This window comes from Callorhinus ursinus, unplaced genomic scaffold (assembly GCF_003265705.2).
Source record: "Callorhinus ursinus isolate GAN/ISIS: 27379988/994484 unplaced genomic scaffold, GSC_fseal_2.0 scaffold12, whole genome shotgun sequence".
Classification (NCBI taxonomy): domain Eukaryota; kingdom Metazoa; phylum Chordata; class Mammalia; order Carnivora; family Otariidae; genus Callorhinus; species Callorhinus ursinus.
The window spans coordinates 34609956-34626251 of record NW_027397074.1 but is presented as its reverse complement, the minus strand read 5'-3'; the positions used below and the strand labels follow the sequence as shown (position 1 = coordinate 34626251).

At 32.3% G+C, this 16296-nt stretch overlaps 1 protein-coding gene across 5 annotated transcripts in view; it reads left to right on the top strand.

Annotated features, from left to right (window-relative positions):
* SNX13 (sorting nexin 13) overlaps positions 1–16296 on the top strand; it is a 131435-nt gene that overhangs the window by 96703 nt on the left and 18436 nt on the right. For 4 of the 5 annotated variants that reach the window (XM_073898924.1, XM_073898928.1, XM_073898925.1 and 1 more), the window contains 4 exons: positions 1558–1595; positions 5762–5831; positions 9882–10054; positions 15084–15191. In XM_073898924.1, the coding sequence (XP_073755025.1) occupies positions 1558–1595; positions 5762–5831; positions 9882–10054; positions 15084–15191 (389 nt within the window). The remainder of the gene's footprint in view (positions 1–1557; positions 1596–5761; positions 5832–9881; positions 10055–15083; positions 15192–16296) is intronic. The other variant, XM_073898927.1, reaches the window with a different exon arrangement.

Here is a 16296-nt window from a genome sequence, read left to right as displayed (position 1 = left end):
CCTTCATTAAAACATGGTCACACAGTCTTTTAAAAAATATTTAAATAATGCTTTGTTTTAATTTTAATCACATTATTTTTCTCACCATATCAAATCATACTTTCTTTTGTTTTCTAATCTTTATAGGCAGTTACCAAATTCTTGACTAAATGTGGGCCTAGATTGATTTTAGACTCTATTTCTGTATCTTCTTATTGTTGATCACAAAAGTAAATTACATCTTGTTTTCCTTCTGATTGCTCTTTTAACTTGATTTGTCTTTGGTAGAAAGATTTAAGAGGTGGGCAGACCACAGAAGGAAGTAGGAGTTATATAACTGAATAAGGAGGATAGAGAACTGTTTGCTCATTTTAATTATCACCTTGCTGTTAACCAAGGGGTAATCCTAGGTGGAATTTCCTGTTTACTTTTTGTGGCCATAGGTCTGAGGAACCAAGAAATGTTCTTGGGCATTTAGAATTGTTGAAGCTGGAAAGCAACACCAACTGCTGCTTTCTAAAAGTAATAGAAATTGGTTTTACTTATTTATTTATTTATTTAACAGAGCGAGACACAGTGAGAGAGGGAACACAAGCAGGAGGAGTGGGAGAGGGAGAAGCAGGCTTCCCGCGGAGCAGAGAGCCCGATGCAGGGCTTGATCCCAGGACCCTGGGATCATGACCGGAGCTGAAGGCAGATGCTTAACGACTAAGGCCACCCAGGTGCCCCTAGAAATTGGTTTTGAAGACCCATTTAGATACCCAGATTCATAAATAATCTCTTAAGTGCTGGAAGCCATACATTAACTTTAAACTGTATAAGAATACTGCTTTACCATATATTCATTTCTGTTTTTAACAGAGGGGCATCTTAATTGGTAACTTTGTGTGCTCAGATATAGAATAAAACACTGAAGGAAAAGACATTAATTTTATAATGTATAATTGACTTAGCTCTCTAACATTACTTTTTAAAAAGAATTTTTAGTTGTTTTTAAAGTAAATGGCAGTGCATATGGAGTTTTACATATCTTGTTCTGTTATATATTGATTTAAGAATCTAGGGTTGCGATGTTTTTGGGCCAAGTCTACCGAGAGCAAGTGGACATAATAGATATATTATGTATACAAACCGATCTGTTTACTCTTCACATGAAAGAAAAATTTTATTTATACTATTTCTTAATCCAGTGAGACAGAACTAACAAAAAACTTGTGACATTTCCTAATGAACTTCACTCTGCATTGTTTTCCTCAGGTTTACATTTTATCAGACAACTTCATATGATACAATAAGGATAAAATATTTAATAATTGCTCTCCTGTACACAAACGCCTATTTTTGGTGTGTGTTTTGTGGGGGGCAACTCAGGTACATTTATATTTTCTCTGAAATACATGGCTTGCAAAACCATGAGGCTTAAGGGAGCAGTAGGTGTTTGGGAGTAGTATACCACAATTTCCTTTGCTGTTTTGTTATGTCTGCTTGGGTGACTTTCATTCTTGGTGTTTGAGCCTTAGATAAAACAATTTTTTCAAGTTTTTTACTGTGTACTAAGTTGAATTTCCCCTCCCACAGAGTCTTTTAATGGGTCTCCTACTGGAAGCATAAATTTGGTAAGTATTATAATGGGTACTTAATTATTAAAGTGACTTGAAAATATTATAAAAGGTGAGCTTTAACATACATAAATAAATAATATATTAGAAGCTCTCAGATCATCCTTTTATATAAGAAGTTCTTTGCTTTAAAAGAAATGTTAAATTCACATATAAATTCACATATAAATTCACTGAAATTTATTTTCATTTTTAAAAATGGGATTTAAGTCACATCTGCATAATTCAGTTGTATTTGATAAAAAAAGTGACTTCATTATTTTCAATCCCAATATTTAGTATTTTGAAATGACTCTTTGGTTAGTGCTATGTTGGATAGTAAACTTGTGACATACAAGTGTTTACACTGAAATTAGGTTTTTCTTTTTGTATGTAGAAAAGAAATATAAAATTAGGATATCTGAAAACTTCCAGATATTTCTTAACGTGCACACTATGGTTGTTGTAAAAAAATTTTTTAAGCTTAAGGCCTTATAGTAAATAAAGCTATTTTAGGATTACAAATTTAAGAATGATATATTTTTAGCACATAAGCTGTCATTGGCATTTTATACATTCAAAGTGAAGTGTGAAATAATGAACATTTCAGTTCTTTTATCTATCCACCCTTGTCGTGAATAACTTATTTCATAAAATGCTGCTAGGAAGAAATATTACTATGTTCTGTGAAAGTTTCAGTCCAGAATTTGTGGGGGGTTAGGGAGAGATTGTTTGCTTTGTTTATATTCTACTTATATTACTTCCTCTTTCAGACTTTTTGTAATAGCTAAATAGTCTCCAGGTCCATTATCTTATGTTATCTTCTATATATAACTATATTTCAAAATACAACCTTATTGAGGGTTTTATTACTCTACAAAGTACAACCTTTAACAGAACACTGAAGCAGTCAGCCATAGTGTTATGTCAGATATGATGTAACATTTGAAGTATTTTCCTAAATCATTTGGTGTCATTACCATTTGTTTGTTATATTCCATAACCTTAAAACAAAAAGGAATAACTCGTAGAGCATGAAGAAAGTATTAGCAATAATATTCATTTGTAATGAAAATGTTTCCAGATGTGATGAAACTTCATTCATTTGAAATTTCAAGTATTCACTTTTGTAGTGCTTGTACAAGTGTTTGAACACTAGTAACAAATACTTGTTTTTCTTTATTCCATATCTGGAATAAATGCTTTTCCAAATAAGAGTGATTCTTTTGTCACATAGAGATATAAACCAGACAGTCTCTTGATTGACAAAGGTCACACTTGAGGTCAGGGACTTGCAGTATTTTGTTATTCACATAAATCTATTAAATTCAAGGTTTTAAGTTCCTGGAGTCTTTTGGATTCTTTCTTTTTTAATACATATACAAATTTTAGTGGATAGCTACATTTTAAAAATAGCTTTAAGATTGTAAAATAAGTCATAATAGTTTTTTCCAATATAGTAAGCAAAGAAAATAATGTGGTGATTTACTTATTTTCAATTGAGATTGGCAGGTAAATTATAAGCATTTCTAGCAGTGCCATCATAGTTGTGGATTATCACAGTAAATCTGAACTTTCATTTTTTTGTCTTATTATGTTAAAAAAAAACTTTTTTTGCAAGCAGTTCAACAGTCGTAACTCAAGAATCTTTACAAACTGTTTTATTTCAGGACAGCATAAGTCTACTTGTTTTGAAATCACAGTTTTCTTTTACTAAGTAATAATTATAGTTCTAAATCAGAATGTAGTTAATATTATTTCACCAACTGTAATTTTATAGTCTACTTGATATTTACATTTGCATTATACCTGTGACTGGGAGATGTTTCATTGGGTTTTTCATCATATTTAATGAAAATAATATTAACTGTTTAAGTGTGCTAAAAAGACACTTAGGTACAAAGTTTTCTAACAATTTCTGGGTTGCATAGTATAAGATGGTAACATGTTTAAAGTGATAAGTACTGTTTTGCTGTTGAAATGTTACTATAAGGGAAGGTTAACAATAATAGTAATAACAAAAATACTTCTTAAAACAATTGTTTTATATTCTCTGTGATAGCTTGTAATTGGAAGAAGATCATAGTAGATAACAATCTAAATTTTGTAGAATATTCTATTTTCTCTGAGGCTTCTATCTTTCACATAAAAGTAATAATAAAACAAAGGTTGTGTTTCTATCAAGATGTTTTATTATAGGTCATAGGACCACTTAAAAATAAGTGCACTCTTTTCAGAGCATTATAATTCACTTTGTAAACTGACAAAGTTGTAGAGCAAGTATTACACCATTGTACCATTGGGAAAACTGAGGTACAAGAAAGACTGGTTGATTTGGCAAAAGTCTCTTAGGGTGTCACTGGTGAAGTCTGGACTAGACCCATTTTAATTTAATGATTTGTCCACTTGACCAGGAAAATACTGTGGATTTTCTGTATGTTATTATCATATTTTGCTGCTCTTAATGAATAGTATTAAGTAGTAAACTTTTTGGCTTTCTTCTTAGAATGTAGTTGCCTTAATTTAAATGGGTTTATGTCATATATAGCTGCATTTAAGTCATTTAAATGACTCTCCTAGTAATATTGGTAATATCATGTTAGGACCCAAAGTCCATTCAGATCCTATGGTTTTTAGAGTATAAAATATGTCTGAATCATATAATGTCTGTGTGTCAGAGACCATTTCGATGTTCAGTGATTACTAAGAGAACTTGTAGGCCTTAGCATACTCTGAGTCTTATGGAAAGGATTTATTAGAGAGAAAGGATATAAAGCAAAATCAGCAAAGGGAAAAGGCGCATGCAACAAAGTCCAGAGGAAACCAGGTACAAGTTTCCAAGAATCCTCTCCCATGTAAGTCACATTAGACAAACTTAAATCCTCCAGCTATGAATGTGACAACACATATGAAATGTTGCTACCAGGAAAGCTTATCTGAGCCTAAGTGACCAGGGTTTTCACTGGAGGCAGGTCACATAGGAAAACCTCTAGTTAGTACATACTAAAATTCCAGACTCCCAGAAGGAAAGCAGGTGTTCAACATAAACAGTTATTAGGTACAGTGAACTACTCTTAGTGGTTAAGGAATGCTGGGAACCTTCCCTAATTCTAAATTCCCAGATGTCATCCAAGGGCCAGGCTTGCAAGCATTCCTTTCAGAGAGCAATTTCAAATGAACTCTTTCTTGTTTATTTTTTTCCCAGCTTTATTGAGATATAATTTACATAAAACATTACATAAGTTGAAGATGTATGACATATTGTTTTGATATTACAAAATGGTTACCACCTTAGAGTTCACTAATCCCTCCATCACATCAGATAATTACCATTTCTTTTTGTATTGAGAACATTTAAGGTTTACCCTCTTAGTAATTCCAAGTATATAATATTGTATTATTATCATTATTATTTGATATATAGTTGACTCAGGTTAACTCTTTCTGTACAGTCTGTCATTATGTGCCCTTCTAGGTATGTGTGGGTGTGTGTATATGAGGCAAAAAAGTTAAATTTAAACCCAAAGGCCATAGTTGAAAAAAGATTCATTTGGGTCACTCAGTAATGATTTTTGTTTGTGGAATTATTTTTGAAAATTATTTAAAATCTTAGACTGGATTCACTTCATGTAATAAGTAATTATAATAGGTAACTTTTTTGTATTGAGCAGTCTTACTAAATGTTTTACATGTCTTCTTATTTAATCCTTACATAACCCTATGATGTGTAGGTACTATTATTCTCATTTTATGGATAAGGAATCTAAAATTATTCCTAAGTTTACAAAAATGTTAAGTAATACAGAATTGGCTCTAGTATAGTTCAACATTAAAAAAATTTGAAATGGTAACTTAAGAACATGTCTACTTATTTTTATCCATATTTTTTCCTTGCCATATATTGAATATATTTGAGAAGTAACAAATGTCAGTATATGGATAAACAATGAAGGAAGAAATAATCAATGTACTAAGTTGATTTCTGAAATACTTTGTTTTATAGTTTTTTAATTACGGATTTTCTCTCTCCTGTTAGTATAAATAGGGTTATTGTTGGGGGAGGAATACAGATAATATAAAGTTTACGTGGGGCAAAGATGAGTAAGACATATATGATATAGGATGCTTTGACACTTTTTTCCTATAAAATTAAAATATTTTTTTGATTATTTTTCTTTTTCAAGTCTTTAGATGACCTTTCAAACGTATCTTCTGATGACTCAGTACAACTCCATGCTTACATTTCAGACACTGGTAAGAGACTTTGTGGTATAATTATTACTCAAAAATTATTAGTTATTATCACCCTTGGATTATTTTCTACATTTGTTTTTACAAACCATTTTTCTCTTCTGTAGTCATTTTTCAGTTACATTTTTTTCCTGCAGCATGTTTTTCATTAAATTCTGTTACGTTTATTTGTATTATGGTTTGATATATACTGTTTATCCTGTTGAGTGATACTTTGTGTATATGTTATGATGTACTTGTGTATCTTCTTTCTCTAAGGTTGTTACTGTTTACATTTGAAAAAGCTTAAATTCTAAGCATTTTGTCATTGCTAATAAACTCTTGAAACCCAATCTTTTCTTCTTCTTGTTTGCGTCTTGCTGATAATTGTCTGCATAATTCTTATTAAATTACTTGGGGCAGATTTTAGCTCCATCTTTTTTATACATGTAAAGTCAGACTAGATAAGTGGGTTAATGAAACATTGGTACAGGAGTTTACAGAAGCTTAAGAAATGCTTAGATGAGGTGAGAAACCTAAAATTTTGTGACTTAGCATACATGCAAAATGGTTAGTGAACTGAGAAAAAAATCTATTTTCATCATTGCCATTGGGTTATTAGATAATGCCAATGAGTAGTAGGTAATGATGATTTACTTATCCCACCCCTCACTATTCCTGGATTATAGGAGTGTGTCTGTCCGATTACATTTGAAATATTATCATACTGAGGTATCTCAGTTCAGTTTCGTGCTTACATTTTAGGTAACTAAGAAGAGATTTTATAGTGCAAGTACAGCTTAAAAGATAATTTGCATTTTTTTTTTTTTAAGATCTCTGTTTTCTTTTTCTTCCCACTGGAGCTGGGGTCTCATTTTGCATTGTATTCCCTGCCATATTTTTGAAATAAGTTATTTATAGTTGCTGTCTAAGTTGTTCTTTTATCCTTTATAGTTAGTTGGTGCATACATTACTCTGCTTATAAAGGTTATTAGATAAAAACTTTGTCAATAAAACCAGAGGTTTTGTTGCTTTTCTTTCTAGCCTTTATTATAGTTGTTTCACTTTTCCTTCCTGAAATTTTGAAATTCTTTTTAAAAATCTCTCTTTTCTTTGTTGGTTTATCTTCCAAATATGAAAGTCTTTGTTAAACCACAAATGTTTAGTATTTGTCCTTTTATTTCTTTCTTAAAGACCTTAAACTTTATGTCTCAAAGAAGATACTCATGTCTGTATTTCTCATGTAGATCTTTCTTTTCTCTGAAAGTTGTGGTTTTTTTCTAGCTCCTTTGTCCATTTATTCAAGAAGTATTTATTAGCTTCTTAAAATGTATGAAAGCACCATACTAAGCATTTTTAATAAATTATTTTTGTCAAACTTATGTATAAATACTAAAGGCAGCACGATACAGTTTTAAGAGCATTACTTTTTGTCCATTTCCATGGGTTCAAACCCCAGCTCTGCCACTTAATAGTTGGGTGAACTTGGGCAAGTTCCTTAACTTCTCTGTACTTCAGTTTTCTTATCCATAAAATGTAATAATAATAATAATAATAATAATAATATTCATAGGGTTGTTAGAGGACTCATTAATTACATTAGTAACATCAGTTTGTTCAATAAATATTTTACCAGTTGGTAAAATCTGGAGAGTCTAGATTTTATATTCTTAACATCTTTATTACAGGAAGTAGAACTTAGAGTCCAGGGAAGGGCTTCTCAAGGAGTGGTCCATGAACTAGTGCATACTGCTTCTCTTCTTTGTGAAATCTTCCTTTAAAAAATATTAGCTCAATTAAGCAATGTACTTAGTGATGAGTCTGATTTATATTCTGGTTCTTGTTCCTTATCTGATTATGGATTAGTGACAAATAGTTTATATCACCTGCTGTGAGTAACATTGTCCTAATGAAAACAGTATTTCCACAATAATATCTCACCATCATCTCATAATCAATATATGCAACCTCATTATCTTTTTAAAAATCAAATTGCCTTTTTATCTTTTGCACAACCTCTTTATTCTTCCTATTGTGCATGCACCCTAGTCATGAGGTCTTCTGCCTATCATTTTGTGATAAATCTGATAATTCTTCCCCCCATTTCTTTTCTATTCTTCTTATTCTCCTTGCTCTTGTTAACTTTTAACTGGTTATGATTTGCTCCTAATTGGCTTCTGCTTTCTGTTTTCCTTCCCCAAACCTATCTTGAGCACAACAGATAAAACTATTCCCTTGTTGTCATGCTGTGTTTGAGTGGTGGTGGTTCTCTAACATGATGAAAAAGTTTTGTGCAGTTTGTTTTGCCTAGGTCTCTGAGAGAAGGATGACTGGAAGAAGTGAACAGTAAATAATAAATAGTGTAACCTATAGTTACAGTCTCACAGAGCAGGGTGACCAAAGTCTGTCCCTAGTCTTGTATTTCGTGAAAACAGGCACACTGATATTAGAAAGGGAACAAAGGACAATTTTGAGTAGAAAGTACAAATCTTAAAATAATTTTGATGAAAGCTTAAAAGAGGCTTCTGTCTAAACTGCATTTGCTAGTATAGATTTCTAGCTTCTGTGTTATTAAAGTAATTTACTGAGATGCTATGCAAACTGTTCTTTGCCTAATTATATACAAAACACAAAATATTTAGCTCCAAAACTTGGCCACTTCCCCCCGCACAATAATGGATCAGTGTAATCTATTATTAGAAGAGCAATTTATACTTGTGGTCAGAATGGTAGTCTAAAGTGCTATGGGAACTCCTGCCTTCCACACATAGAAAGGCTGAAAACAAAAAAATAGCTAAAGGGAGAAAGCTACAGGTGCCATAGACCATGAGGAAAAATAAATTTAGGAAAGTGAAGTGGAGTTGAGGCCAAGGAGCTCACAGGAGCATAGACACTACTATCTTGATTTTAATGGCATTTTCATGTCCCTCAAGTTTCAAAGAGGCAGTATGGACTAAGGCCATAGACAGCTGGAACCCAGCCCTTCGCATGGAACCCAGATTAACAAAGGGTAGTTTGATATGAAAGGAACGAGAAAAACAGCCTAGTGTCTGGGGAAAAAATAAAGAATGTTTAGATCATGTCTGGAAAAGGTATCTGTCATCCGCAAGAAATTGAAAGCCTATCTTGATTCCCAACATGGGTGTGTCTAGAGTCAGCCATCTTCAAGTGATTTGTACCACAGGGTCTCCTAGCTGGAGAGGGTGTTAAAAATAGTCATAGAGGTAAAACCTAAGGCAAGAATGCAACACTATGAAAAAAGAACCAAATACAATCATAGAAAAAAATATTGTGATTGAAATTGAGGTCAGTGGTTGGATTAAGAAATAGACCAGATGTAGATGAATGGAGACTCAGTAAACTTTTAAAGACCTGAAGAAATGATCTAGAATAAAATACAACACTAGAAGGATGTAAGAAAATGGAAAAATAGGAAAGAAAATTAAAATGATTCAAAGTGAATCCCTTTACTTAAGGTTAGTACACAATGGGAACAGGTTTAGATTTTAGAGACTACCTCACTTGAATGGTTTGTGACAAGTCAGTAGCAAAATGCCTTTTCCAAAAAAACAAAACTCCAGAATGAACTACACTTGTAAATTTTTGAATATTATAAATGGTGAAGAGGCTTGTCAAAAGAGTGCATGAAACCTTATTCCTTGGCTTTTGCTTTGTTTAGTTGAGATTTGAATTGAAATACAGCTGAATAGTGAAGGCTACTATGAAAGATTATTTTGTTTCTGTTATTTTTCCTCTATTAATTTAAAGAATAATAGGTGGTAGTGTGGTATCAAAACTAAGAATAGGCACAAGCTCTTGAGGAAGAGAGTCTAAAGTAGATATCACTGTGTGGTTGGTAGTGTCATCATAAACTTATGATGGAGTTACCATGTATAAAATCTTGTCATTGTGAGTACAGAGGATGGGAATCTATTTTATCTTTTGATGACATCCTTTTGTCTCAGTCTGTCATTTCAAATTCTTCTTCATTTCATGTCTTTTTGTTTGTTTTTGTTCTTCATCTTCCTCCTTTTTGTGTGTTTTGTTCCTCTTCATTTTGTTTTAAATGACTAGTATTTGCTGACTATGACCCATATGCTGTGGCAGGCGTTTGTAATGATCACGGCAAGACATACGCATTGTATGCTATCACTGTACACCGACGCAATCTTAACAGTGAGGAGATGTGGAAAACCTATCGTCGTTATAGTGACTTTCATGACTTCCATATGAGGATCACTGAGCAGGTAATGAGGTTTTTAAAGTTTCTGTGTTTTACATTGTTTCCTGATTTGATGTTTGATTCTAAATAGTTTTGAGGATGCTAAGATACTGACCAGAACAAAAGAAAATAAGGTAAGCATTTTTGTATAATCAGCATAATGTTAGAATGATTATGGGCATTTAACCAATAAATCAATCGTTAACCAGTCCCAGGCATTGTAGACCAGTGACAAAATATCAGTGGTCTACCTTGGAAAATTAAAATGAAAGTATATTTCTGAGTGTGTGTGTGTGTGTGTGTGTGTGTGTGTGTGTGTGTGTGTTCCTTTGTAGAGGTGTTTGGGTTTGGTTTAAAATAGGGAGGATCACTGCAGGGCATTTTGTGTTTTGTTTTTGGCAATATAATTCAGAGCTCTAGTTATTTTAAATGACATCCTTATGCCCACAGTGTAACAGTTAAGTCCTTGATCCATCAAGTTGTTTTATAAACCACAACCTAAATTAAACATTAACCAAATAATGTTTTTAATTCTTACTAAATACAACCCTTTTGTTTTATAGAAGTATAGGGACCCTTAAAGCTAACACATGTAAACAAATTATTTCTCTGCTTTACTTTTTTATTAAATACTTTCTTCTTTTCTTTAACTTTGAAAAGTAGATTATCACCAGATGAATTGCAATTTGTGATCTATGGAATTTAACTTTTGAGAATCTTTTATTTCATGCAAGGTTTTTAAATATGCACTGGTATTAAATCAATAAAAATAATTATTGGTGATATTTGAATGGACAGAAGCTTTGAAATGACATTGTATTATTTGAGTAATCAGAAAATACCTTTTTCAGTTAAGATAGTGGAAAAAATATGGTTGATACCATGATCTCATTAAAATATTCTGTGAATAGACTGAGATAAACTATTAATGGCTTAAAAATTATTAAAAACAGATTAGTGTTGGCTCCAGAAACCCATATGAAAAAGACTATTTTGAATCATAAGGAAATTAATAACTTTGGACATGCCTGTTCTATTTTTGTTGTTGAATAGATCACCATATTTCTTGATTTGTTTCTTCATGTTTAGCTTGATTTTTTTTTTTTTTTTGCAGAGGTGAAAGAATTTTCTGTCCCACATTGAAGAAATAAATGATTGAATTTTTAAAATATTGACTGTTCTGTATGCTAAAATCCACAGCTTATGTATCTTTCTCCCCATCCTCACACTTTAACCAAACAAGACAAATTTTAAATTTGACTTGCTAGGAAGTAGTTTTATTTACTTACAAATCAATGGGAATTTGGTATAATGTGAAATTTTCTAGTCTAGGAATGTAAATGTCATGTTTACATATTGACAAATATAAGTGAAGAACATACTTTAAAAAAACTTTATTAATAGAACAGTTCATACAGAAATTTTCTTTTTCAATACAGCATCAAAAATTATATGAAATTAAGTGAATTCATTTTTCAGAGGTCTCAGTACAGGCAAAGTGGTTTTGACTTTGTGTTTCCTATCAAGTTCTGTTAGTGTTTGATTACTTAAGTATATAGCTTGCTCACAGAGCTTAAGAATTTAAAAACAAAGCTTGTGAGTGAAAATGTAGCTTTAGGCAAAATGCTAAGCATTTGTAAATAAGATTCAGGCTGTTTGCCTCTTAGCTCTGCTTTACCTGTATCTTTAAATTTAAATCTCTCATAAAATAGAAGAAAAATGCAGTGACTCAATAGTAATACATCCATTGGTATCAGTACAACCTGTTGACACAAATGAATTTTAACTCCATAGAGCTCTTGAAGTGTTAACATTTTTTAAAACAGGTTTTGTTTAACTTTGTGATGTAAACTTTTTCTAGTCTAAATATATGAAATCATTTATTTTCATTAAAGATTTTTTTGGCCTCATTTGATATTTTATGGATAAAGATTTGTAAAATTGAAAGAAAATAATTAAAAAATTAAATGTGACATTATTTTAGAAATCGCCTGAACCTACGCATTTATTTATTCAACAAATATGTATTAAGTTTTTTCCGTGTGCTTGGTATTGCTCTCAGTGCTGGGAATATATCCGTGAACAGGACAGACAGACCAAGTCCTTGCCTCTAGGAGCTTACATTCTAGTAGACACTGCATTACTGTTACACGGGGTGAATTGTATATTAGCACTGATAAATACTAGTGATTTAGAAAATATTAAGTATGCATTAAGGTAACTAAGTAAAAGTATTTATGTATCTGGCTATAAACCAATTTTGAATCCTTCTAACAAAATTTCAGGCATGCTTTTTGAATTTTCCAGTAGTGCATCAGGAAGACATATTCAATGTAGAAAGATAAAAATCTCTTATTTTGGAATGTCTATGATACATATATGATATCTGAGTTCTTTGTGACATGAAATACTCTTTAATTTATGTGAGTTCTTATGTTCAGGCAAATTTCTAATTTTTTTTTTTTTTTACATGCTTTAAAAAAATTTCTTGAATTTTTGGCAGAGGGAATTATATTACCTTTCAGGGAGTGGGCTACCTCTTACTTGTACTTATAAAATCTTTAAAATACCAAACTTGTAATGAGTTTAATATAAAGTTCACCATTTTTTCCTTTCATAACAATATTTGAGAGAACTGTCAGTCATTAATGCTTCTGTTCCAGATAATTTTAGAAAGGCGTTTGATAATCTAGGCTTTAAGAAAATAACTTTTTTGGCATTTAATTTGTTTTTTTCTTTTTCTTTTTTTTCTAAAAGGTTTTATTTATTTGACAGAGAGAGGGAGCACAAGTAGGCAGAGCCGGCAGGCAGAGGGAGAGAGAGAAGCGGGCTCTCGGCTGAGCAGGGAGCCTGACGCGGGGCTTGATCCCTGGACCCTGGGATCATGACCTGAGCCGAAGGCAGACGCTTAACAACTGAGCCACCCAGGCGCCCCTAATTTGTTTTTTTTCTAATTAACAAGGTTTAATATTTTAAAGTTTCTGAAATAAATTGTTGTTTTATTGCAAACTGCTATATTCCTTTGATGTATTAATTTGCTAGGGTTACCATAACAAAATACCACAGACTGAGTGACTTAAACAATAAAAAAATTTTTCTTTCAGTTCAGGAAGTCCAAATTCAAGGTGTTGGTGAATTTGGTTTCTCCTGAGCCATCTCCCCTTAGCGTTCAGATGGACACCCTTCTTTCTCTCTATGGTTCCACATGGACTTTTCTTTGTGTGCTCAACTCCTTCATGTCTCTTTGCGTGTTCAGATTTTCTCCTCTTAAAGACACCAGTCAGATTACATTAGGGCCCACTCTGAGGGCTTTGTTTTAATTAATCCCCTCTCTAAAGGTGCTATCTGCAAATACAGCCACATTCTGGAGTACTAAAGGTTAAGGATTCAACGTATGACGTTGGGGCAATACCTTTCAGTCCATAACATCTTCGTATTACCAGAATAAAGTATGTATTCTGTGAAGTTAAGTCAGTAGTTTAAGATAATGTAGAAAAGTAATATTCCAGCAAATTAAATAACTTTTAGGACACCTTGAAAAAATTAATTTATTTCCATAAGGTATATAAGGTATGATTTTTTAAATTAATTCATAAAACCAGGAACTCTCCACTGAACATTTGATATTCAATGAGGACCCGTTCTAGTACTTTTGTGAGCAACCAAATTGGTGAATATGGCTACAGCATAACATTTACCCTGTAAATTGCAACTTTCCTTTTTTGTTTTTCTTGCCTTTGCTGAGGCAAAAGAACTGCCTTTACCTTTCATGTATAACATACAATGAACTTATTCGCATTTTAGTTCCAGGCAACCATCAGATTTGCCATTCCATTTAATAATTTTTTAGAATCTTCCAGTTTGGAGATGAAAATTAACCTAAACCTTTTCATTTCCTCTTTAATTTCTGCACCAGGAATGAGTTTTCTTTACAGAACCATTACTGTTGTTTTTAAACAAAGGATGGTTTTAGAAGGTTTGTTTCAGTTTAGGACATGTATCACATGGGAAAAACAGGAAGGCTGCTTGAAGTTTCAGTTACTAGGCTTTTGGCCAGCCACAGTCACTAGCTAAATGACTTTCCTCCCATGCTGTGTTAGTAGCTGGTGTAGTTAAAATCTGTGCTTTAGCAAGGCACAGCACATTACTGTATATGTGGACCTTTGAAGGTGCACCCAAATGTTAAGTCTGTAAATGCTAGACCTAGAGCATGTACACTTGGTGTTTGTGGCCTTGCAAAGGTACGATACATACTAAAGGCTTTTAGGTTTTTTTCTTAATAATCTCTGAGTTTATTTTTCATGTGTTTGGTGGGGAAGAAGTGTCCGTGTTGTACTACAGTTGTTTATATGCAGAGTTGTAATAAAACTGTAATCAATATTTTGAAATTTGCCTTTTCTATTTTTTTTTAAAGATTTTATTTATTTGACAGAGAGAGACACAGCAAGAGAGGGAACCAGAGGGAGTGGGAGAGGGAGAAGCAGGCCCCCTGTGGAATAGGGAGCACCGGGGCTCGATCCCAGGACCCTGGGATCATGACCTGAGCTGAAGGCAGATGCTTAACAACTAAGCCACCCAGGCGCCCTGCCTTTTCTATTTTTAATAACTAGCTATTACAATGATTAACTGATTGACAGTCATCAATACTAAAAAAGATTTTTTTAGTAGATTTCTTAAGCCAGGAACTCATGGGTCTTTGATCTTTAAAAATGTATTTGCTAATACTTTATTCATAAGTCAAAGTGTTAAGGAAAATATTTTAAAACCTTTTATGATTGATAATTTTGAACAAAATTAGAGTGTTAAAATGAAACCCCATGTGGACATCATTCCTCTTTATCAGTTATCCATGTTTGTCATTCTTGATTGAAAATACTCCTTTATAAATAAGAGCATTAAAACTGTGTTTGGACATACTTTCTGATTTTTGCTTAATAGAATATATTACAAAATAATCTGTTAAAGATGCTTTTGATATATAGAAGAATTATTCCTTGGAAAATACTTTTCATTTTTTGTAAAAAAAACATTATTGAATGTATTTTATCTTCTAGTTTGAAAATCTATCAAACATATTGAAGCTTCCTGGTAAAAAGACTTTTAATAATATGGATAGAGATTTTTTAGAAAAAAGAAAAAAGGATTTAAATGCATATTTGCAGGTAAGTCCATGTTTATTATTGCCCATAGATTTTCATTTTAATATAGCCTACAGATATAGTAGATTTCTTTATTAAAGAATGTTTTAACATAATAGTGGAATAGTAACCACTTTTCAGTAGTATGTCACATCTGTTCAGTAATTTATCAATATTCTCTGTTTTCTGGACACTGCTAGGGATTTTGTTGCTTCAGGTTTAGATGAATACACACACACAGGCACACATGTCTCTTACACATCACTGTAAAGTCTAGGTGTTTTATGGTACACTAAACAGATAAATGTTTCCAATTCAGTAGGTAGTTGTTCTTCAAAGCTAGCATATTTTCATTACTGAAAAATGCCTCCTATGGTCCACAGTGAGTCTGAGACTTCTAAAATTACAGGATAATTCAAAAGAGGAATAGATGTGAGGGACTATTTCTTACATGTAGTATCCTAGGTATGTAGATTTTCTATTGTGGAATAACAAAACTTGTCTCACGAAGTTATTTATCCCAGAAAAAAACTTTTAGACCTGGGTACCCAGATGCCAGATATATTAATAATATCACTTTATAGTTTTTTTATACTAATGAATGATTTGTAAAGATTTTTCATCAAATAGACCTGGCTTTAGCCCAGGTATGTAATGTTCCATTATTTAGACCCCCTACTCCACCCTCTAGAACAGGGATCAGCAAATTGCAGACTGCAGACCAAATCTAGTTCATCATATGTTTTATTGAGTTTTATTGGAACACAGCCATCCATTCAGTTTATTATTGCCTAGTACAGCTTTTACATTTTGCTACAGCAGAGTTGAGTAGTTTCAGCAAAGACACAGTGGACTACAAAACCAAAAGTAATTATTATCTGGACCTTTGCAGAAAAGTTTGCTGACCCTTCCCTAGTATATAGTGAAACTTAGCTAATGCTGTACTGGATATTTTGTTTGGAAGGTTTCTCTCTCTCGTAAGCATTTATAAAAACATTTGTAAGTTTGATTTGGTTTGTTTATAACCATAATTGTAATTCCATGGCATTATTATTTCCTGGAAAGATAGCAAAACATATAAATCTCTTATTATTTACCTTTGTCTTCTGACTTAAAGCTGGATGTGTGA